At 36.9% G+C, this 23,616-nt stretch overlaps 1 protein-coding gene across 1 annotated transcript in view; it reads right to left on the bottom strand.

Moving 5' to 3' along the window:
- CDC16 (cell division cycle 16) overlaps positions 1–23,356 on the bottom strand; it is a 30,700-nt gene extending 7,344 nt beyond the window's left edge. The window contains exons 1-14 of the mRNA XM_019742114.2: positions 23,150–23,356; positions 20,834–20,888; positions 20,634–20,731; positions 19,658–19,696; positions 19,185–19,325; positions 17,248–17,407; positions 16,171–16,262; positions 15,541–15,674; positions 14,644–14,723; positions 13,508–13,557; positions 12,499–12,572; positions 10,813–10,938; positions 9,614–9,766; positions 8,142–8,205 (exon numbers count right to left, since the gene is read on the bottom strand). Of these exons, the coding sequence (XP_019597673.1) occupies positions 8,142–8,205; positions 9,614–9,766; positions 10,813–10,938; positions 12,499–12,572; positions 13,508–13,557; positions 14,644–14,723; positions 15,541–15,674; positions 16,171–16,262; positions 17,248–17,407; positions 19,185–19,325; positions 19,658–19,696; positions 20,634–20,731; positions 20,834–20,888; positions 23,150–23,197 (1,314 nt within the window). The 5' untranslated portion in view covers positions 23,198–23,356. The remainder of the gene's footprint in view (positions 1–8,141; positions 8,206–9,613; positions 9,767–10,812; positions 10,939–12,498; positions 12,573–13,507; positions 13,558–14,643; positions 14,724–15,540; positions 15,675–16,170; positions 16,263–17,247; positions 17,408–19,184; positions 19,326–19,657; positions 19,697–20,633; positions 20,732–20,833; positions 20,889–23,149) is intronic.
- Between the last annotated feature and the right edge of the window lie 260 nt (positions 23,357–23,616).

Here is a 23,616-nt window from a genome sequence, read left to right as displayed (position 1 = left end):
TAAGTGAGATCATATGGTTTTGTCTTTCTCTGTCTGACTTATTTCACTTAGCATAATGTTCTCTAGGTCCACCCATATTGTTGCAAATGGTAAGATTTCATTCTTCTTTATGGCTGCGTAATACTCCGTTGTATAAATGTACTACTGTTTCTTAATCCAGTAGTGTACTGATGGGCATTTCGGTTGTTTCCATGTCTTCGCTATTGTGTATAGTGCTGCAATAAACATAGGGGTGCATACATTTCTTCGAATTACAGTTTTGAATTTCTCCGGATAGATACCTAGGAGTGGAATTGCTAGGTCATAAGGTAGTTCCATTTTCAGTTTTTCAAGATACCTCCATACTGTTTTCCATAGTGGCTGCACCAATCTGCAATCCCACCAACAGTGCACAAGGGTTCCCTTTTCTCCACATCCTCACCAGCACTTGTGGTTTGATTTATTGATGATAGCCATTTTGACTGGGGTGAGGTGGTATCTCATTGAGGTTTTTATTTGCATTTCTCTAATGATTAGTGAGGTTGAGCATTTTTTCATATGTCTGTTTGCCATCTGTATGTCCTCTTTAGAAAAATGTCTCTTCCTGTCCTCTGCCCATTTTTTAATTGGGTTGTTTGTTTTTTCGGAGTTGAGTGAGTTTTTTATAAATTTGGGGTATTAATCCCTTATCCAATGATATCGGATATATCATTGGCAAATATCTTCTCCCATTCAGTAGGATCCCTTTTTGTTTGATGGTTTCCTTTTCTGAGAAAAAACTTTTCAGTTTGACGTAATCCCACATGTTCATTTTTTCTCTTACTTCCCTTGCCCGAGGGGATATATCAGTAAAAATCTTACTCCGGGTAATGTCTGTAAATTTTTCCCTATATTTTCTTCTAGGAGTTTGATGGTTTCAGATCTTACATTTAAGTCTTTAATCCATTTTGAACTTATTCTTGTATATGGTGTGAGGAGGCGGTCCGGCTTCATTTTTTCGCATGTGTCTGTCCAGGTTTCCCAGCACCATTTATTGAGTAGACTGTCTTTACCCCACCGTAAATTCTTGCTTCCATTTTCATAGATTAAATGACCATATAGGCATGGATTTATTTCTGGGCTCTCTATTCTGTTCCATTCATCTATGTGTCTGTTCTTATGCCAGTACCATGCTGTTTTGATTACTGTAGCCTTGTAGTATAATTTGATGTCAGGTATCATTACACCTCCCACTTTGTTCTTATTTCTCAAGATTGCTGAGGCTATCCGGGGTCTTTAATGGTTCCACATAAATTTTAGGATTGTATATTCTATTTCTGTGAAAACTGTGCTTGGTAGTTTGATAGGAATTGCATTGAATCTGTATATTGCCCTAGGCAGTATGGACATTTTAATGATATTAATTCTTCCTATCCATGAGCAAGATATGCGGTTTCCATCTATTTGTATCTTCTTTAATGTCTCTCTTCAGTGTCTTATAATTTTCTGAGAACAGATCTTTTACTTCTTTGGTTAAATTTATTCCTAGGTATATTATAGTCTTTGAAGCAATTGTAAATGGGATTGTTTTCGTAATTTCTCCTGATGTTTTATTATTGGTATATACAAATGCAACTGATTTCTGAATATTAATTTTGTATCCTGCTACTCTACTAAATTCATTTATCAGTTCTAATAGTTTTTTGGAGGAGTCTTTAGGGTTCTCTTTATATAATATCATGTCATCTGCATATAATGACACTGTTACTTCCTCCTTACCCATTTGGATGCCTTTTGTTTCTTTTTATTATCTGATTGCTATGGCTAGAACTTCCAGCACTATGGTGAATAGAAGTGGAGAAAGTGGGCAACCTTGCCTCGTTCCTGATCTTAAGGGGAATGGTTTTAGCTTTTCCCCATTGAGTATGATGTTAGCTGTGGGTTTATCATATATGGCTGTTATTATGTTGAGATATGGTCCCTCTATTCCCACTTTCTTAAGAGTTTTTATCATAAATCGTTGCTGGATTTTGTCAAATGCCTTTTCTGCAACTATTGATATGATCATATGATTTTTATTTTTCATTTTGTTAATGTGGTGTATCACATTGATTGATTTGCAGATGTTGAACCACCCTTGCATACCAGGAATGAATTCCACTTGATCATGGTGTATGATCTTTTTAATGTATTGCTGAATTCTGTTCACTAATATTTTGTTGAGGATTTTTGCACCTATGTTCATAAAGGATATTGGCCTGTAGTTTTCTTTTTTGTAATGTCTTCGTCTGATTTTGGGATCAGGGTGATAGTGGCCTCATAAAAAGTTTTTAGGATCCTTCCCTGCTGGATTTTTTGGAATAATTTGAGAATAGGTGATAATACTTTTTTGATTGTTTTGTAAAATTTACCTGTAAAGCCATTTTGTACAGGGCTTTTGTTTGTTGGGAGCTCGTTGATTACTGATTCAATTTTCCTGGTGATAATCAGTCTATTCGGGTTTTCCGTTTCTTCTTGAGTTAGCCTTGGAAGGTTGTATGCTTCTAGAAAATTGTCCATTTCTTCCAGATTGTCTAATTTGTTGGCATATAGTTGCTCATAGTAATTTCTTAATTTTTTTTGTATTTCTGTGGTGTCTGTTGTCACTTCTCTTTCATTTCTGATTTTATTAATTTGGGTCCTCTCTCTCTTTTTTTGATGAGTCTGGCTAAAAATTTGTCGATTATGTTTATCTTCTCTAAAAACCAGCTCTTGGATTCATCGATCTTTTCTATTGTTTATTTGGTTTCTATTTCATTTATTTCCACTCTGATCTTTATTATCTTCTTCCTTGTACTCCCTTTGGGCTTGTTTTGCTGTTCTTTTTCCAGATCCCTTAAGTGTAAAGATAAACTGTTGATCAGTGATTTTTCTTGTTTCTTTAGGTCGGCCTGCATTTCTGTGAATTTCCCTCTTAGGACTGCTTTCGCTGCATCCCATAGATTTTTGGGTTGTCGTGTTTTCATTTTCGTTTGTCTCAAGATATCTTTTGATTTCTTCCTTCATCTCATTGTTGACCCATTCATTATTTAGTAACATGTTATTCAGCCTCCATGTATTTATGTGTCTTCCAGTTTTTTTCCCATAGTTGATTTCTAATTTCATAGCACTGTGGTCAGAGAAGACAATTGGTATGATTTTGATTTTCTTAAATTTATCAAGACTTCTTTTGTGGCCTAACATGTGGCCTATCGTGTTCCACATGAGCTTGAGAAGAACGTGTATTCTGCAGCTTTGGGGTGAAATGCTCTGAAAATATCAATTAAATCCAACTGGTCCAATGTGTCATTTAAGGCCATTGTTTCCATACTGATTTTCTGTCTGGAAGACCTATCCCTTGTTGTCAGAGGTGTGTTGAAGTCCCCTACTATGACAGTGTTACCGTTGATCTCTGTCTTTATGTCAGTCAATATCTGTTTTATATATTTAGGTTCTCCTATGTTGGGCGCATAGATGTTTACTAGGGTTACGTCTTCTTGTCGGATCGATCCCTTTATTATTACGTAGTGCCCATCTTTGTCTTTAAATATATTCTTCATTTTAAAGTCTATTTTGTCAGATATAGGTATTGCAACTCCAGCTTTTTTCTCATTTCCATTTGCATGAAATATCTTACTCCAACCTTTCACTTTCAGCCTGTGTGTGTCTTTTGATCTGAGGTGAGTCTCTCATATACAGCATATGCAGAGTCTTGCTTTCTTATTCACTCAGCCACCCTATGTCTTTTGATTGGAGCATTTAATCCATTTACATTTAAAGTGATTATTGATAGGTACACAGTTATTTCCATTTTATTATTTATAGTTAGATTGTTTTCATCTTTCTTCTGCTTACAGAAGCCCTTTTAATATTTCCTGCAATGCTGGCTTGATGGTAATAAATTCCTTTAGCTTATTATTTTCTGGGAAGCTCTTTATCTCTCCTTCAATTTTAAATGATAGCTTTGCTGGATAAAGCAATCTAGTTTGGCCTTTGTTTTCAATCACTGTGAATATCTGTTGCCACTCCCTCCTGGCCTGCAAAGTTCCTGTAGAAAAGTCATTTGATAGTCTTATAGGAGTTCCCTTGTATGTAACCCGCTGTCTTTCTCTTGTTGCTTTTAGGATTCTCTCTTTGTCTTTATCATTTGCCATTTTAACTATAATGTGTCTTGGTGTGGAACTCGCTGCACTTCCTGGGCTTGTATGTCGGTTTCCTTCAACAGATTAGGGAAGTTTTCGGTCATTATTACTTCAATTATGTTCTCGATCCCTTGTTCCCTCTCTTCACCTTCTGGTATTCCTATGATGCGCATGTTGTTGCGCTTGATGTTATCCCAGAGGTCTCTTAAACCATTTTCATTGTTTTTTATTCTTTTTTCTTTTTGTTGTTCCGTTTGGGTGATCTCTGCTAACTTGTCTTCTAAGTTGCTGATTCGATCCTCTGCCTCATCTAACCTGCTGGTAATTTCGTTAAGTGTGTTCTTTATTTCACTTATTGTAATATTTAGTTCTAACTGGTTGTTCATTATGATTTCTCTATCCTTCTTTATGTCATCACTAAGCTCTTTAAACATTCTTATCATCAGTGTTCTGAACTCTCTCTCTGATTGGTTGGTTACCTCTCTATTTCATTTTGTTCCAATTCTGGAGGATTCTTCTGTTTTTTTTATTTGGGACATGTTTCTTTGTTTCCCCATTCTGGCTGACTCTCTGTGTTTGCTTCAATGTATTAGGTAGATCCCCTAGGTTTCTTGGTTTTTGCTGGGTTATCTTATGTAGCAAGTGTCCTTTATATTTGACTTGCATCACTTCCCTATTCTCCTGTGCGAGTGCTCCAAAAGTGACCCTTGTGTTGTGTATATTGTCCTGTTAAAGTTGAGCTTTAATTGCTTTTGGCTTATCAGTAGGTGGGATTGACTCCTAGGCTGACTAGTTGTGAGACTTGGCTCTGCCCACAATGGATGATCTGCTGCGTGAGGGTTGACCACTCAAATGAGGCTTGGCCCCTATGGGTTCTTGTGTGTCACTTGTAGGTCAAACCCAGTAATACTCTGGTTTGGTCTGGAGTTGGCCTCTGGGTGTGTTGATCTTGTGCCTCTTGGGCTGGGGCCTTCAAGTAATCCTCGTATGAGTCTCTTAGCTGTTGAGCAGAGAGTCCTTTGATGGGTTATAGATGTTCAATTTGTGGTAAGTTCCGGAGGAGAAGTCAAGAAGACCACCTCACTGTCGCCATTCCTATGACATCTCCCTATGTCACTTTTTAACTTGACCTGTTTGCACTGCATTATTTCATGTATCTGTGAGAGTTGGGCTCTCTCCTGGTACTTGCTCAGCACCAACCAAGAGTGTGTGTCGGTTTTCCATTTCTCTTTCCTACTAGATGAGACTTCCTGAGGATGTTATCATTTTATAAGCACAATTTTGTCAAAGAACCCATCTAGTTGAAGAAGTTCAAATTTTGTATCTCCTTTCCAGAGCTTTCCACCTACCTACTTAATATTTCTACCTAGAAATCTCACAAGCACTTCAAATTCAATGTGCCACACATGAAACTCTTGTCTCTTCTCCTGCCATCTTAGCTCCCTAACCTCACTTCTTTCTGAGTATGCTGCCACTCAGTACATAGCACCCATGTACCCCTCCAGGAACTACCAGGGCTTATCAGCCTCCCTGGCATAACTCCAACACCTCATTAATACATCTTGGCTGGGCCCCAATCAGATAAGTCTAACCATGATGCCCTTCTTAATCCTTTTGTTGTCTCATCCCCTCAGGATAAGGTGTAAACTTTAACGTCATCTTTAAGGCCCTTAATGATCCACACTTAAACCTCCTGTCCATTTCTTGACATTCTCTCAAACATCCAAGCCATATGCATTAGCTCCAACTTTGCCCACACTGTTTTCTATAACTAAAATACCCTTTTCCTCACTTTTGCCTGGTTAACACTGATCATCCTTTAGAACTGAGGAATGTGATGTTGTATCCAGAAGGCCTTCTGGACCCATCCCCAAGTCTACCCCTTTGTGTGGGCTCCTTTATTTCTTCAATCACAGCCCTTTCTGTGCACTGTATTATTACCACCAATTTACTGATCTGCATTCCCAACAGATCTGAGGGCAGGAAATACCAAACCAATTCCCTCTGGCCTCCCAATGCCTAGCTCAGAGCTTAGGACATCATTGACATGCATTAAATAAGTCTGAACTAAATGAACAAACAGACCTGAGCCTCACTCTCTAACTCTCCTGAGCCTGGCTCTCAGTGGCACAGCCCATGTGAATGAAAACAAATCCTTTATGATTCTTAGGCATGACTGCTGTCCTATTTTGCTGTGGCTATTTTGACATTTGCTGCAGTTGAAAACTAAAGTCAAACAATATTTTCCTCTCTTCATATAACTTTTTAATGGGCATTTTGACAGTTAATAGCATTGTGCTTTTGAACTTAAAATCATTACTTCAAATTTCTGCAAGACTCCCAAAGTGCCTTCTGATTATCAAAAAATATAGTTTCAATTTTAAAATATAGTTTCAAATTTAATCATGTATGACAGTGCATCTCAAACTTTCCTGTGCACAAGAATCACCTGGGGATCTTGCTAAAACTGCAGATTTGACTCAGTAAGTCTAAGAGTCTGCACTTCTAACAAGCTCGCAGGTGATGCTGATGCGACTGGTCCACTTTGAGTAGCAAGGTCCTAAGGCATTCAATTCTTTGAAAATTGACAAGGTGATAAGTGGCAAGCCTGTATTAACAAAAACACATGCATTATCCAGACCATCCAAGACTGAGCTGTGGAAGAACCTGTTTATACACATACAGGCACAAACACATAGAAGTGTAGTGTTTTTAAGTTCATATGATAAACAAGAAGAGACCAAAATATACAAAGCCATGTCTATGAGGATAGGCGGACAGCCACCTAGCAGGGAGCCCAAGGGAGCTGTGTCTGTCTCAGTGTAGAGGAACTAACAGCCAAAGAAGATGTGGGCCGTGAGCAAATATGCCCAAACAGAAACAGAAGGAAACTGGGAAGTAACAATCAGAACAGAATAAAACAAAATACATATGAATAAAAAGAATCAGGAACCACAAGAGGAGCAACATGCTTACCTATAGAAGTCTATTAATATCTAAAAGTGTTATTATTTTAAAATAATACCAATGTGTACGCATCCATGCTAGCTGGACAGTTCATTCATGAGCACAGTCATGGGATACACCTTTGATACAACAGAACTTCGTTAAATATTTCAAATACTGAAAGGTATAAATATATACTACCATGTTTCCCCAAAAGTAAGACCTAGCCGGACCATCAGCTCTAATGTCTTTTGGAGCAAAAATTAATATAAGATCCAGTATTATATTATATAAGACCCAGTCTTATTTAATATAAGATATTATATTAATATATAATATTGTATTAAAATAAGACCGGGTCTTATATAAGACCAGGTATAATAATATAATATAATATAAAATAATATAATATAATATAATATAATATAATATAATATAATATAATATAATATAATATAAATATAATACCGGGTCTTATATAATATAATGCCAGGTCTTACATTATATAAATATAATTAATATATATTAATTTTTGCTCCAAAAGACGCATTAAAGCTGATGGTCTGGCTAGGTCTTATTTTCAGGGAAACACGGTAAGTACAAGGTAAGGAAGAACAATAATAGGTCTGAATTTGAAGGACACCTAGCCCTATTTCTGCAAAAGTGTTATCTGCTACAATATTTACCCAGTGATCAAAGATGAGTTTCTTTTGGGTTCTACAAAAGAACATACTGTTAGATGCTACAGTGACCACCAGTTTCCTCTAACCATCACATATTGACTGAATCAGATAATCATCAAATATATTGATTACTCCCACATATCAAAACAAGAGCAACACATATCAAAGCAAACAGCCAACACCTGCCCTCTCAATTAGAAAGAAACTCATTTTGTACCATGTAGTAAAACAGTTAATTGCCTGACAGTTCAAACATTAACAAGTCATTTGTTATGATAAATATTAAGTTATTACAGTCTAAGCAAGACAGATATTTTTGTCTATCATTTTCCTCGTTCAATAATAAACACACTTAGGAGTATATGTGTATATTTACAGATATTACATAAAATACCTCATTTCCAATTGCTTTAATTTTTTCCAAAGCATCAAGAAACCATTTTTCTGCTGTTTTCCATCTAAAATAGAAGGAAAAAAGGTTGCAGGTTATTCAAAGTTAGCAAGTATAAAGAAATCTGAATATGTCTTTCTAGTAATAGTAAAAAGAAATGAGGTAAACTTCTGTAAATAGTTTATTACAATTCAACTTTAAGTCAGATGCTAAATGATTCATTTTGTGGCATTAACATCAGAGTTCAAGATCGTAATTATTCTCATTCTCGGTAATTATGTTCTACAGTCACCATAACCAAGGCTTCAGTGAATACTGAACCACTTCTCCCAGTGGAAATAGAGGGTTAGGTTCCTACAAACCTCTGGTCACATTTTTTCACCAACTGTTCAACATATAACCTGTTTTATATGTGCTTCTGGTTAGTGATGCCTAACTTAGCGTATATTGTTTTTCCATTAACATTGAACTCACGGGCCCTAGAACTCATGCCTTATCTAATTAAAGTATTTTCTCCGAGGCACAACACAGCGTTCCCGTAGACAACGTTTTAATACTACAGTTGGGGATCATTTTAAACAGTGAAATCACCAACTAAAAGCACAAAAATGTGGCACAAACAGACTGTAAAAAAAACACGTGTTTACAGTAGGAGAGTAGATGTAAGAAGCAGAACATCATTTGTTTGACCTTAACTGGGAATACGCATGTGTCTGCGTATGGGAAAGCACCTTGAATGACTCTGGGGTTAAAAATAAACTGACTGTATATTAAAATATTACTATACATTATTTTTAAAAAGCTCCAAACTTTCTTTTATAAATACTAGATAATCCAATTTTCAGAATACACATACACGCAACAACAAACCACTACAGTAGTATAATTTATTGTTTTTAAATTTATGTATAATTTAGTGTAAAGGACTACAGATATTTTTCTGTTTGAGCATGACACTGAATTCCTTATTCTATAAATATCCAAGGCTTTAGTAACACCTAAATTTACCAGGAAACTCAGATTGGGTCATTCTAATTAGTTTAATTTTCGAATTACCTGGTATCTAAACAGAAAACATTTTTGTTTCAAAATGTGGAAAATTTTTCTCAAATGTATGAATCCAACTCCTCATTGACAAGGAGATAGATGACTGAGGGTTCTGCGGTGCCTTCAGGCCACCCTGTGGGGTTCAGTGACTTTGGACCGATTGGCAACAACTGTCCAGTCCTGGAAAGTAAGAGTTTGTGAGAGCCTACATCAAAGAGGACCAAAACCCGGGGTTTAATATTTCAAAAGAAATCCAAGATAACACTTTCTATTTCCTTTTTTAACTGTCCACCTTCTTCTCTTAAGATAGAACACATTTAAAAATAAAAATCTACTGAATAGTCATTTTGATCGGTTAAACCCTAGCAATTGAGATATTATTCTAGTTACAAAAGGCAACAGAGGGCTTTGGGCCGTTCAGTACTTACTCTCCATTTTGAAATGCAACCACACCAACCTCATGCATAACGAAAGGATCTTCCGGTGCAATGCTTAGAGCTTGGCCGAAGAATCTTTCAGCCAATTTTGAGTTATTGGTCAATCCATACTCTAATCCGATATAGAGCATTGGCAAATGACACCTAAAATATTGGAAAATTTCACATATTCAACACCAAAGACTTTATAACTCAGCAGAAATTAATCTAACGACTTCAAAGTCTGCCTGTAAAATAATTTAAACATAGCCCAAAACAGAGCATTTACTTTTGTTCTAACATTTCACTTACTAATATTTAATGAATGTCGAATGGGCTTTTAGACTAATCAACTGCCACTTTTAACACATATCAGCAGCCTATTCACCTTTATTTTTCATTACTCCACAGAAAAACCAAAATAAAAATCCTTTAAAGCACAAGGGCAGCTCTAGCTGCCTGTCTTCCTCCACTAGGCTAACTCATGCCCCTCGCCTAGACGAGCTTCACCTTCTCCTTTATGGATTCAGCACCATTTATCCTTCATGCTTGTGTTCAAGTTCCACTTCCCTTTATGAAGCTGCTTCTGACTTTCTAAGCTAACGGCTCTCCCTTGTGTGGATTCCCATCATATGAGTTATTATCAATTCTACACCCGAGTTCTGAATCATGTCATGTATATTCCATTTTCATACCCTCTGAGACAGTTCTAAGCACAAAGTACTAATCCCTTTTTAAATTTTGATCTCCTCACATTGTCAAACCAGTGATTACATGAAAGCAAACACAGTTATGATAGTCTTTCTTTGAAGATGGCTCTAAGGATGTCAATCAACACTGACTTGACTGGTTGGTATGTGCTTTGGTTCTAATCTAGAATCATGATTCTATCTTCTACAGAAGGGTCACAAAGAACCCTTTCAAAGTATTTACCTGGAGGAGGTACTTTCGAAATGGCAGAGTAAGGACCTCCAAAAATCCATTCCTCCATAAAAACAATAAGAACACGGCCAAAAATTGTCAAAATAAACGTTTTCAGAACTTTGGAAGTTGGCCAAATGCTTACAACAATCTGAGGAGTGTTTATTCTAGAAGAACAGCTGAGTCTCAGTAAGAACAGCAAACTTTATGACGTTTTAACTTGTCCTATTTCCTGCTCCCTTTCCCCAGCTCCACATTAGCCTAAAAACCAGAAAATTGCTCTGCCATACCCTTTCATCAGCTGTGCTGCTGTGAAGTAAGCAGCCATTGCTTGGTCATGTTCACTCTCAACTGCAAACGAATGCCCATATGCTATCCACGCAGGTCCGTAGGTCTTCTCAAGTGTTGTAGCTTTACTAAAACAAGGGATTTCATTCAATTAATATAATATTTATTCTTAAGTTAATTTTATGTAAGTTGATGGCTTCAAGTACATTCAAATTAAATAAATGAGTTGTCAACATATTAAACACTAATGTAACATTTCTGTTAATTTATTTGAGATAAGAGTGTTTAGGAGTACAATCAAAATTTTAAGAACTATTAGAAGAGGTACACAACTTTTTAGGTACTAGTTAAATCCAGTAGCAATCTGTGTAGAATTTACAAATATTACTTAATCCAGGAGCTTCATTTTGCAACCTGTTTTGTGTCACGCTCCATGTTAGAAGCCTTATATGCATCGTCTAATCCTAATAACTTACAAGATAAATTATTATTTATATTTTAAACATAAGTACGTATACTGAGGCTGGAAATATTAAGTGACATCCTACAGAGGGTGACATCCTACACCCTGGTTCCACGAACTGGACTACATAGTCTATTTAAATAGTCATAAATAGTTTTCAACCAGTGTCCCACTGGTGACCCACAACAAGGAACAAAGAGAACATATCACAAAACATGGCAAATATGAAGGGTGAGTTTCACACTTCCTAGCATTTTATTTTCTAAATATTCTTTCATCCAAATGTTCCATGTGGAGTCCGTCACTGATTAAGCACACTAAATCAAAGAAACACAGCTCAAAGAACTATTACAATACAAATCTTCGTCCTACTCCAGGAAAAAGCACATGCGAGCTTTTCTAAACTGCTTAACACAACCAGCCAGAGCGCTCTCCCTATTTTCTTCCTAGTACAGGATCCTTTCGTATCAACTTATCAATTTTCCCAAAAATCCTAGGATACAAGTGTTACATCACTCCATTTTTAGGGAAAATTAAACGGATAAATTGACTTTCCCAAGGAATTATGGCTAGTAAGTGACAGAACTTGGATTAGAATTCAATTCAGTGTCCAAAGTTCACGTGCTTTCCCTCAGATCCATTTTCCATTTTGTGTGCATGGAGGAAATCACAAGTATTATTATATTTTAAATCTTTAGTAATTAATTCTTCACATACTAGATATTTTCCTGTACTTGAACTGAATTATAGGGGTGAAGTAGCTTGATTGGGCTGCATGTGCCTTAAATTAAAACCACAGCAGGCTCTTTAGGCCAAGAATTCTGTTTTATAGTCACATTAGTAACCCTAATTGCGTGTAAAGTTTTATGTAATTTCACAACTATGAAAAAAGAAATCCTAAAAGTAAAAAGTTAATACTATCTCTGTTAATGAAAAACAGAACCTTTGAAACTACTTTATGTTATTCTCTACAGTTTCATTATTCTTTTATAAATAAAAATTTAAATATAAGCTCCTCAAGTTCTACACCACTGATTACTCTTATCTCCTCTCACGACATCTCATAAAGAGCAAGGTTCATAACTGATGCAACTGAACTGAATCTGCTGAAGAAAACAATGCTTTTACATCACTGTTAAAGTATTATTTATTGCATTAAAGCACATGAGCAAGAAATCTCTTCCTACAGGTTCACCACAAAGGGAGTAAGATAATACATTCATACCTGAGATATCTTCTGGCATGTTCATTCTTATGTCCAACCATGAGATAATAGCATCCCACTGCAAACCAAGATACCTACAAAGTTCAAAATTTACCATGACGAAAGATGCTGAACTTTGAATTGGAAATCTCTAACACATTAAGCAAGAGGGTGGGCTAAGTGTTCCATCCCATATTCTAGTTCAAGTTAGAAACTTCTCTGAGACAGGCTGTCTATTGGGGTCCTAGATGAAAAAAGGACAGACTGTCCAAAGCTCTTCCTCAAGATACCTTCAATCACATCCCTGCAACATTTGATACAAGACAAGGATCCTAAACACTTCCTATTTCAAATCCAGCCTGAGTCCTGGCCTGCCACCTGCACTGTGTGTCTTCCCTGGCTTGACACTGGTTCTACCAGGTTCTGTATCGTTAGCTGACTTCTCTTACACTAGTTTTACCTCTTTGTAAATTATTTCACACTGGTCTAGGGTGCAGAGTCTCACTGGACACTGAGACCTTGTTTCCTGACTTTTGTCTTTACAGACTCAGTTCCTGATTCCATTTTCAATTTCTAGGTCTTAGTTCTGATCCATGGCAGTTTGGAAGACACAATGATTCAAACAGTGCGCAATTTAATAAGTTACCTTATATATGTAATGTGAGGAAGCTACTAAGCAATAACTAACATTACTTAGGAGAACTGGGAGTGTGAGTTTGACTTTCAATACTTTATTTTTCTGTATGTTAAGTGTTTTTAATAATAAGCATACCTAATTCCTATAATCAGAAAAAAATGGAGATTTTAAGTTATATTTCAGTAGACAAAAAAAATACCTTCGTGGATTGAGAAAGTTAATGCTGCTTCTAATTACCATAAGCACTAGGAAATTCTGCTCCAACAACTTAAGATAAAACATATTTGCTTAAACTTAAATATAAGGTACTATCTAAATATTAGTAAAGCATTTTCTTTAAGTTCAAGTAAGAAAAAACACTATAAGAAAAAAAAAAGGTTTATATTTACTTACAGGATTACTAGGGTATAAATCCACCAATTTATGAGAAAGGTAGAAAAGTTCTACATTGGGGAAAAAATAAATAAATACAATTATTCACATCAAATGAATTGTAAGATATGACTTTCCCCCAGGAGTCACAACTCTTCACAATCATATAGTTTGTTCTCACAGCAATAATTTAATACTTTTCTTTCTTTCTGGATACAAAATTCATTTACCTAATAAAATATAGAAACTCCAGGGAGCAGGTATTACAGTGTCTCATTCAAACCCCACAGCTCCTCACCCGGTGCCAGACTCATAAGTGGGCCCTGAGTGCTGAGTGACTGGAAAATTGGATGAATGGCACATGACAGAGCACTTCATGGTGCTTAAGAGATTACTTGAAAGCACCTCATCTATCTTAAAAACCCATATCTCTTACTCCATGAGCCTATCATGGACCATCTTAACCATCCACCACCAATTTGGCTGACTAAACTCTCAAGTTTATCGAATCAGCAAGATGATTTCCTCTTGAGTAATACGGGTGAGTCCTAGCATATCACAATGACGTTTCCAGATCTGAGTTCATTAGATCAGGGCAAGTAGAGAGTCTGTATCTCCAAGCTGCCAGGAGACATGATGCTGTTGGTGACAGACACACTTAGAGCAGCAGGTGTTTGGAGCTGGAGTGACTAGCTTTTTGCCTTTGGACAGAGCTCATCATTCAGTTTAAAGATTTAAGGGTAAATACAGTCCAAACACAACTAAATGTTTCTAAAATGTTAAAATACAGAAAACATGAGCAAAAAAATCTGCTCACTTCCAACTTCTAAACAGTTCTGACTCTTGTCATATCAGTTTGCTTATGGATTTTACAAAAAAAATAGAAAAAAGGCAAAACTGCCATCCAACACTTAAACCACAAATTATGTTTGAGAAAAGGAAGCAGGAAGCAGGGATAAAGAAACAGTGTTCTGTTGTGACAATAGGATAGACCACCCGGTCACTTTGATAAGGATTTCTTCCCCCAGTTGTTACTTTTATTGTATAACTCCATTATGTTATTACCTGCAATCTCAATTATCCAGGATTTGTGAGATAAAATTTCAAGAGTTACCGAAAATTTTTTATCTTAAACATTATATTACAAAAATTCTTACCATTTGCTTTATTCAGCTCCACAAGTGTCCCTATGTGTACAGGTAAACAATTTGCATGGAAAGGATCTTTTTCCATTACTCTGAAAGTTAAAGCAACACATTACTACCCCAGAAATAGTACATAACAGCACCCATTATAATTAGCTGTGTTTGAGTAGTCATTACAGCATTATGTACAATACTGTGAGTTTCACTATTTTTTTACTTTAACTCCATTATCTTCATGTTGGTTCAGTTAAGGCAATGATTAGGTTATAAATGAAAGGGAAAATTCTGCTTTTTGGGGGGAAAGAATAAAAATAAACATCATGTACATTTACTTTAAATCAATAGAACTGTAACACATAAAATAAGTTGTCCAATTATTTACAAGGATCAAAGATAATATAAAATATAAAATAGATCACAATTATTTGTCAATTAAAATTTTTGTGAATTCAAGGATTTAGGCAACCTTAAAGATCCATTAAAGATAGCACATGTAATTTAGCTAAGTTTGAGCTACGTACACTGGAAAACTGGTATGCGGGGAGATGGCTTGGCCAGCTAGTAAGCCTGACGAAGCACCCAGCATCTATAGTGTTTTATTAGTCTGTACCTTACCAAAGTAGGGATTTTATGAAACTATGTGCCAGAATCGTATTTTCAAACTTGCAAATTATCAAAAACTGGAATGAGGAACATACGCATATACACTCCCAAGTTAATGGAATAATCCTACAAATATGCATAAACCTGTGTCTGTAAATGCTCTTTGAAGACAGCTGCAAATTGGTAAAGGCCACTTAAATTATCATCAATTAGTTCCAGATTACTCAGAAAGCACATCCCATGCATTTCTTAAGTGAAATGGACTGAATTCTATGTTCCTACACAAAAATAAGCAGATATACTTACACAGATGTAAGCTTGTAGCACATTTTAAAATCACAGTTATAATAATGTCTTTCAGCTAAAGACACTACAACATCCAGATTCTCTTGCAAGCCATCGACAGACTCGGGGATGACAGTTTCACTAGGTTTATTATACTGAAACAGAGAAAGGTGAACATAAACTCAACGAGCAACACCAATCAAAAGGCAGGCTCAATTTGACCCAAATATTTCAAGGATTGACACAAGGACATATGTGAGCCTCTGGAAACTGTGAATTTCAAGACTCATGAGTACCCTTCTCAGTAAGTTTCTCTTCTCAATTTTTTATATCACAGAATTCCCTGGTTGGAAGTATTTCACAAAGTAGAAGTTCAGGAAACATAAGAAAAAATCCTCATTTTCACGCAACATCATTCCATTTATCTGATAGTTCAATCTTTTAGTATAAGGAGTGCTTGGGAGGAAGAAGACAGATATTTTCAGAAGTTTTTTAGGGAATCATATATATTTTAAATAATCTAAATCTATTCTTGCAAATATGCTAAGTTAATAAAAAAAATTAATTTAACTAGTAAAAATACAGAGGCCAATCTGAGTGAAAGAAGTAAGATATTTACATAAAGCAAATACTAACTTTGTTTCTACTTACCTTTTTTAATTTATTCTCAAATAGAAAACGTAACAATTCTTGTTCTTCAGTACAGAGCTTGCTAAGAGGTAGTGATTCAAGAAGTTCTTTTTCTTAAAAACATTGAGAAAAAAAAAGAATGTTCTAACAATATTTATGGGGGGGAAAGTCAGCAATGAAAAATATTCTTCTATAGTTCCTAGTGCAAGTAAATCAAATTCAAAATGAAAATAACAAGATCAAAATGTACTAGAGAAAACTAGATGGTGCTTCCAGGTGATAAGAACCACTTGGAGGGCTGCCTTCCAGGTGAATCTGGTCATCACCAGACTAATAGAGCACCAGGCCAGTTTCCCAACCTCAGCTCTATTGACACTTCGTGTAGATAATTCTCTGCTGCGTTGGCTGTCCTATGCACCACACGGTGTTTAGCAAGATCTCTGGCCACTAGCAACCAGCAGCAATGTCCCACCCTCCTTCGCCGTCCCCAAGTTGTAACAATCAAAAATGTCTCCACATGTTGCCCAATGGGAGTCCCCTAGGGGGCAAAATCACCCTGTATGAGAACCACTGGGCTAAAATGTTTGAATCACATTAATGCAACATCTCCATTTTCTCTCTGTTTCTCTTGTTTCTCCACCTCACATCACTGTTGACGTACTAGGTCAATGGTTCTCAGCCCTTGCTGTACCATTTGGGAGCTTAAAACTATCTGATGCCAGGGTCTCACCACCAGAGATTCTGATTCAGTTGGTCTGGAGATGGGACCTACACACTGATGTTTTTAAAGCTCCTCGGGGATTTAAAGTGCAGCCAGGTTGAGAATCACTGAATCAGAAATCTTGGTTTATACTATTGCAAATCACTTTTCAAAAATATAGCCTCCTTCTATCACAATCCCTAAAGATTCTGATTGCAAGAGACACTGCACAATACTGTATTCTGAAATGCACTTCACTTTTGAAGACATTAAGGAAGTTAATAGGCTGGTTTAAACCTGTACATGGCCTGCTTTTGATTCTACAGATTTCAGAGAAAAAAAACCCAATGCAAACAATATCAATGGTGCTAAACATAAAAACACCTGAGTTTCCAAACCTTCTTGGGCTGTCAACATGTGATGTGATGTCAAAAGATCAAATGCTTCAAAACAGTAGACATCGAGCTTCAAAGCTTCTTTATAGCTGTAGGTAGCTAGGGTTCGGTTATCTAGAGCATCATAAATTTTCCCTCGTAAAAGACAAATAGAACTCTTTATCTGTTAGGAAAATGAGTCACATACTAAGTCAATACTTTTAAACTTAATTTTTTATCAAAAATTATAATTACCTGAAGGCTGAGACTATTTTTTACATCTAAACGAACTGGTTCCATCCCAACTGTCAGACACAGTTATAAATTAATAGAAACATGAAAGCAAATAAAACTTCTCTAGTCTATCTTCCCTAGGCTCTCCTCACTTCAACAAATCTTTACAACTAGTGTACATGTCACTGCTACTTTGTTCATTAGTTCTGTCTCAAACAAGGTAATGATTTAGAGCCAGCGAATAGCATACATACATATATTAAATCAAACTTTGATACAGTTTGATAGCTAGATCTTAATGAAACCATCTTAGTAAATATTAGAAAACTGGCAGCAATGTAGCGCTATGGTTAGGAGCATGGCTTTCTGGAATTAGGCAGACTTTACTTCAAATCCCAGCTCTGACACTTACTAGTGACCTTCGACAAGTGAAATAACCTCTCTTGGCTTCAGTTTCTTTTCCTCATCTAACTTACAGCACTCTGTGAGGAGTAGAGGTGATACTCTTCGTAGAGCTAGCACATGGTAAGCTGTTCACACAGTAGCCACCTCACTACAATCATTAACAAAAGGATAGGAAAATCAGATTGATATTCCAGACTCTGAACCTCAAAAAACATAACTGAGCCGAAAGATGATCTAGAGATGGGCAGCTTAAATTGGCAAAGGGCTGAAGAAGATTCATCATAAAATCAAAATTATAATATACTGGAGGACATTATGAGAATCTTGGACCTATGTAGTATCTGATAAATTGTAAAAAAAAAAGTGATTTCATAAAATAATACTAAATCACATATTTCTTAGCAGATAAGTTAATGGATAAAAGATCCAAAAGTAATAATGATAATACCAATATCCCTCAGAAATGCATTTCTTTGCAGAAAAATGAATGTGCGCTTCCTAGCACATAAATTAATAGACAAATGATCAAAAAAAATGGAAAAAGAAAACATCTAAGAATGTATAGTATTCCTACCTTTTTGAGGTGAAAAATACAGTAACCAAATTCCTTCATAAATATGTTATAAAGAATAACTGGGAAAATGGGGGAATTGATGGTGACAGCTAAAGGGTACACGGTTTCTTTCTGAAGTAACAACAATGTTCTGAAGTTGATTACGGTGAGGGTTGTACAGCTCAGTGAATATACTAAAAGCCAACCAACTGTATACTTTAAATAAATGAATTGCACGGCATATGAACGATAGCTAAAAAAAACTGTTAATGTCTGTGGATATCATTTATTATCATATAATCTCTGCCAGCAAGGAATTCGCAATTTCATTGATATGAAGTATACATACTAAAATGTACAATATATCATAAATAGTAACACCAAACCACTTCCTGGAAAAAAACAATCTAAGGTAATCAAGGTTTCTTGGTGGTAGGTATAAACAGTATTGAAACACAGTAAGAAGCGTAAAGATGATTCAACCTATAGAGGAACTAGTTAGCTTAAGGCATCAAATATGAGAAGGAAGATCTCAGATTCAAGCATCTGGGGACATAATTACAGCTTCCAACCATGGCTCAGAAATGTCTTGAATCTTTTTGGTTTTGGTGGGCAAATTAAATAAGTTGGCAACCAAACTGTTTTAACATGGTTATCCTCAAGTAAAAAAAAAAAAAAGAAAGAAAGAAAAACAAAAGATTTATGCTTGCCATGTCGAGTGGGTAATTCTGAACTGTTACTGAAGCATGCTCCTTATAGTATTACTTACTGAGGACTGTGACATTTCCCAGTCATTGGAGGGGTCTTTCAAGCCACTTTCATCCTTCAAGTACTTCTCAAATAATCTTTTGTTGATTGGCTCCTCCATATCAAGAATATCGAGAGCCTGCTGATGTTCTTTCGCAGCATACTATGTAGGACACAGAAATACCGTTCATCAGCCATGACCTCTAAAACTAGGTATACAAAGAAATACTGTAGATTTTTAAAGGGTAATGAATGTTATATGTACACATTACTTAAATTTAAAATGTCTAAAGTAGAATTTTCTTCATGCGTGTCATCTTTTAGTAAATGGAGAATCAATATTTTATAGTCAATAATACTAGAACAGACCATTTCTTCACAAGATATTAATCTGCCGAGCTCCCTCATTAGGATTCTCACACATATGTGACAGATGCATGACATTCACATAATTAAAGTTTTATCAAATAAAAATGAAACTGAGTGCATACTTACATGGCATCTGGCTGCAAGGTAGCGACATGATTCATACAACTAGAAAATAAATTAATTCATTAAAAAAGTCAAGATGATATGCATCGTCACTCTAAAAGAAAACTATGAGGACAAAATAAAGAAAGCTATTTTCATAATTTCTCCTTTTACTCTTGCAGAGAAAAATATCCAGTCTTTTTAACCCACATTCACCATAACCTACTGTTTACTAGACACTGAGGATTCAAAAAGGCATAAGAACCTGCTCTCTAGAAGGTTATAGCAGGGGAGACATAGACATGGCACACAGTATCTTTCAGAAACTATGAAAGAAAGGCAGAAAAAGTACTAGCCACTTGAAGAAGAAAACAGCTGCAGGGGAGAGGGTGAGTGAGGCATGGGTCAGCATTCCAGGCACTGAGTCTGAAAAATCACCACATGTCTAAGGAAGTGAAAGTAGTCAGCATAACTGGAGTACATAATACATGTATTGGCAGTGGGGGGTTAGAAGCAGAATGGCAAGAAATCATAAAGGACTCTGGGTGTCTATTAAAGCATCTGATTTTATCTTGTAGGTAATGGGAAATCACTGATACTGTGAATGATATAATCAGATCTGTGTTTTAGGAAGACCACCCCTGAGATAGTTTGCAAGATGAACTGGGAAGGTGGGAAGTGGGAAAGATGTTACCAGAGAAAAGAGAAAGAAGAGAGGTGAAAACAACAAATTAACGGCCTGACATGTATGAGTGGTAATGAGATGGAAAGGAATATCCATAACTTCAGAGCTATTTAGAAAACAGAATTTTCAAAACTTAGTGACGGGAGGAGGGAAGGACAAGATGACTGAGCTTAGGAATAAAAATTTTCTCTTTACTTCCATAAGAAAATTGAATCCTTTTAAATAATTTTGACATAAAGAAAGCATACAGCTAATACTAATCTAATGACATTTTTTTAAGCTTTGAAAGACTTCAGAGTTCATATAATCACTTACTTTGTCCAGTTTTCGTGACCGAAGTGCATGGGCTGCTCTATGATACTGTGCTGTCAGGTAAAGACACTGAGCCAACCAATAAATGTCCTGGGGTTCCTCTGGAGGAAAAAAATCACACAAATGGTCAGAGATGCATGGTAAAATAGAAAGCTTTTTTTAAATAGAGGAATCAGAAAAAAAAATTAGAATTTGTCACTTACCATGAGAGAGTGAAGCTACTTTATCTGCCCAAAATAGAGCACTTTGATACTGTTGCTATATCAAAACAAAACAAAAAAGTGGTAATTTCCCTGTTATTTCAAGTTTTAAACATATCTAATATTATTAGAATGCTATATAATAAGTCAACGTCTCAGTACAATATATTTTATTTTTACATGTAGTAGGGGTCTATCAATCATATCTCTATCTTATATCTCAGCTAGAGTTTTAGTTCATTGGTACAATAAGAACACCATTATAAGATCTTTGATATATACCGTTTAAGAAGGTAGCTATTATTTTAAACTATATATTGCAAAAGTGTATCAGCAGGTACTGGCATAAAAACAGATATATAGATCAATGAAATAGAATAGAAAGCCCAGAAATAAATCCTAGGTTAGATGGTCAATTAATCTATGACAAAGGAGGCTAGGATATACAATGGAGTGAAGACCACCTCTTCAAAAAATGGTGCTAGGAAAACTGGACAGATACATGTAAAATATGAAATGGGACCACTTTCTTACACCATGCACAAAAATAAAGTCAAAATGGATTAAAGACTTAAATGTAAGACCCGAAACCATAAAACTCCTGGAAGAAAACATAAGCAGTAAACTCTTGACATCACACTTACCAATCAATATCTTTTTTAATATGTCTCAGGCAAGGACAACAAAAGGAAAAATAAATGGGAGTAATCAAACTAAAAAGGTTTTGCATAGCGAAGGAAACCATCAGCAAAACAAAAAGATGACCTACTGAATGGGAGAAGATATTCACAAATGATACATCCAATAAGGAGTTAATATCCAAAATATAAAAGGAACTCATACAACTTAAAACCAAAAACACGAACAAGCCAATTAAAACACGGTCAGAGGACTTGAAAAGACATTTCCCAAAAGAGGACATAGAGATGATCAACAGACATATGGAAAGATGCTCAACATCACTAATCAGGGAAATGCAAATTAAAACAAGAATGAGATATCACCTTACACCTATCAGGATGTCTATCATGAAAAAATCAACAAACAACAAGTGCTGGTGAGGATGTGAAGGGAACCCTTGTGCACAATTAGGATCGTAAATTGATACAGCCACTATGGAAAACAGAATGGAGATTCCTCAAAAAATTAAAAACAGAACTGCCATTCAATTCAGCAATTCCACTTCTGGGTATTTAGCAGAAGAAAATAAAAACACTAATTCGAAAAGATATATGCACCCCTATGTTCACTGCAGCATTACTTACAATAACCAAGACATGGAAGCAATCTAGGTATCCATCGAGATATATCTACGAAATAGATAGCAGGTATCTAAAACAGTAGATAATTTAAGTGATTATTTTGCAATATGTTTAGCAATGGTTCTCATTTTTCTACAATCTTTGCCTCAGTCCTCCTGGATGCAAACCAGGAACTCCGCTGCCAGTCAATACAGGCAAAGGAATGCTTATGGGATGGTTACAAATCTGCTCAATGTAAGTGCCCCCAGGGTGGAAACCAGGCCTGTCTTATTCCTCACCGCATCTCCAAGTGCCAAAGAAAAAGTGCTCAGGAAACATTTGTTCAATTCAACTAATGGTAAACCAAAATACAGCCCTCCTATGCACTGCAAACATTTGGCAGCATCTTTTCACATCCAGTTCTGAACATTGACATGCTTTTGCTTTCCTTCCTTGGTTTCCAATTTATTGGGAGAGCCTGCATTTTACTAAAACTAAGCGACATCATAGATTAAACTGATCTCATTCTGGAGACATTTCTTTCCTTAAACATTGTTTGCTGTTCACTGAAGGGCAGTGCAGGGAACGCAGATGTAGTTAATACAAATTTTTTAAAGTACTGATTTGAGACAACAGGCTTGTTTGTATTTTTATTCACGTAAATTCGGCCAAATAAGAATTACAACTTCTCGAAAATTTTCTATTAGCTAGCTAAATTCAAAGGCCACCCTGTAATTTTCCTCCTAAAGTAATCCTTCAACTTCCACTTAGCACTGTGTCTGTATTGAGCACCTGCAATGTGCCCAGGAATTAGGCCGGCTGCAGGGCGCGACCTTAATTTAAGCACATGTAAGTTTCACTCTACGTTTAGGTGGCTTTCAGTTTTAGTGTCCCTCGTCCTCCCGGCTGCAGAGAGGGCTGCTGGGCGCTGGATCCCGCCCTTCGAGAGCTTTACCCTAGAACGAAAGCCCAGGCTCGTCCGGGCCACCCACCACCAAGCCCCTGATGACAGTTACCCTCGCCGACAAAAGTGTAACTTACGAGTCCCGGGGCCAGGCTCACAGGTCGGGCCACCCACCTGATCAAGGTACTGCCGGACTCGCTTCCGCAGCCGCTCCAGGTTCATGGCCGCACGGGCGCCGGGTCCGGCCGAGCGTTCCCACTGCCGGCTGGGCGCACCTGGATCCCCACCCCGCGCCGCGGCGTCCCGCGTCCCGGACCGGCCCAGACAGCGCTCGGCTGCAATCGCCCGGCTCTTCCGCTCCCGCCAGACCCCGCCCCGGAAGTCCTCCGCAAACGTGTCCCCTCCGGCGCCTGAAACGGGAGTCGTGCCCTTGGTTCTGAGGTGCTGTCTTGGCCCTCGGGTGTCAGGGCTTCTTGGGGGGCCCTAGACGACTTTCCTCTCTGATTCGAGTTCCCTAGGACGCGCAGCCCATGTACGTGTCCCTGCGCCGTTCGCTCACTGACCCGTTCTTGGTGGGGCGTCGGCCACCAGGGCCTGGGCCTCCCTGGAGTTCAGCCCCACTTCCCTCGTGTGGGACCTTG

The sequence above is a fragment of the Rhinolophus sinicus genome, linkage group LG04 (assembly GCF_036562045.2).
Source record: "Rhinolophus sinicus isolate RSC01 linkage group LG04, ASM3656204v1, whole genome shotgun sequence".
Classification (NCBI taxonomy): Eukaryota; Metazoa; Chordata; class Mammalia; order Chiroptera; family Rhinolophidae; genus Rhinolophus; species Rhinolophus sinicus.
Note: the sequence above shows the minus strand (reverse complement) of the source record. Positions and strands in the feature narration are given on the sequence as shown.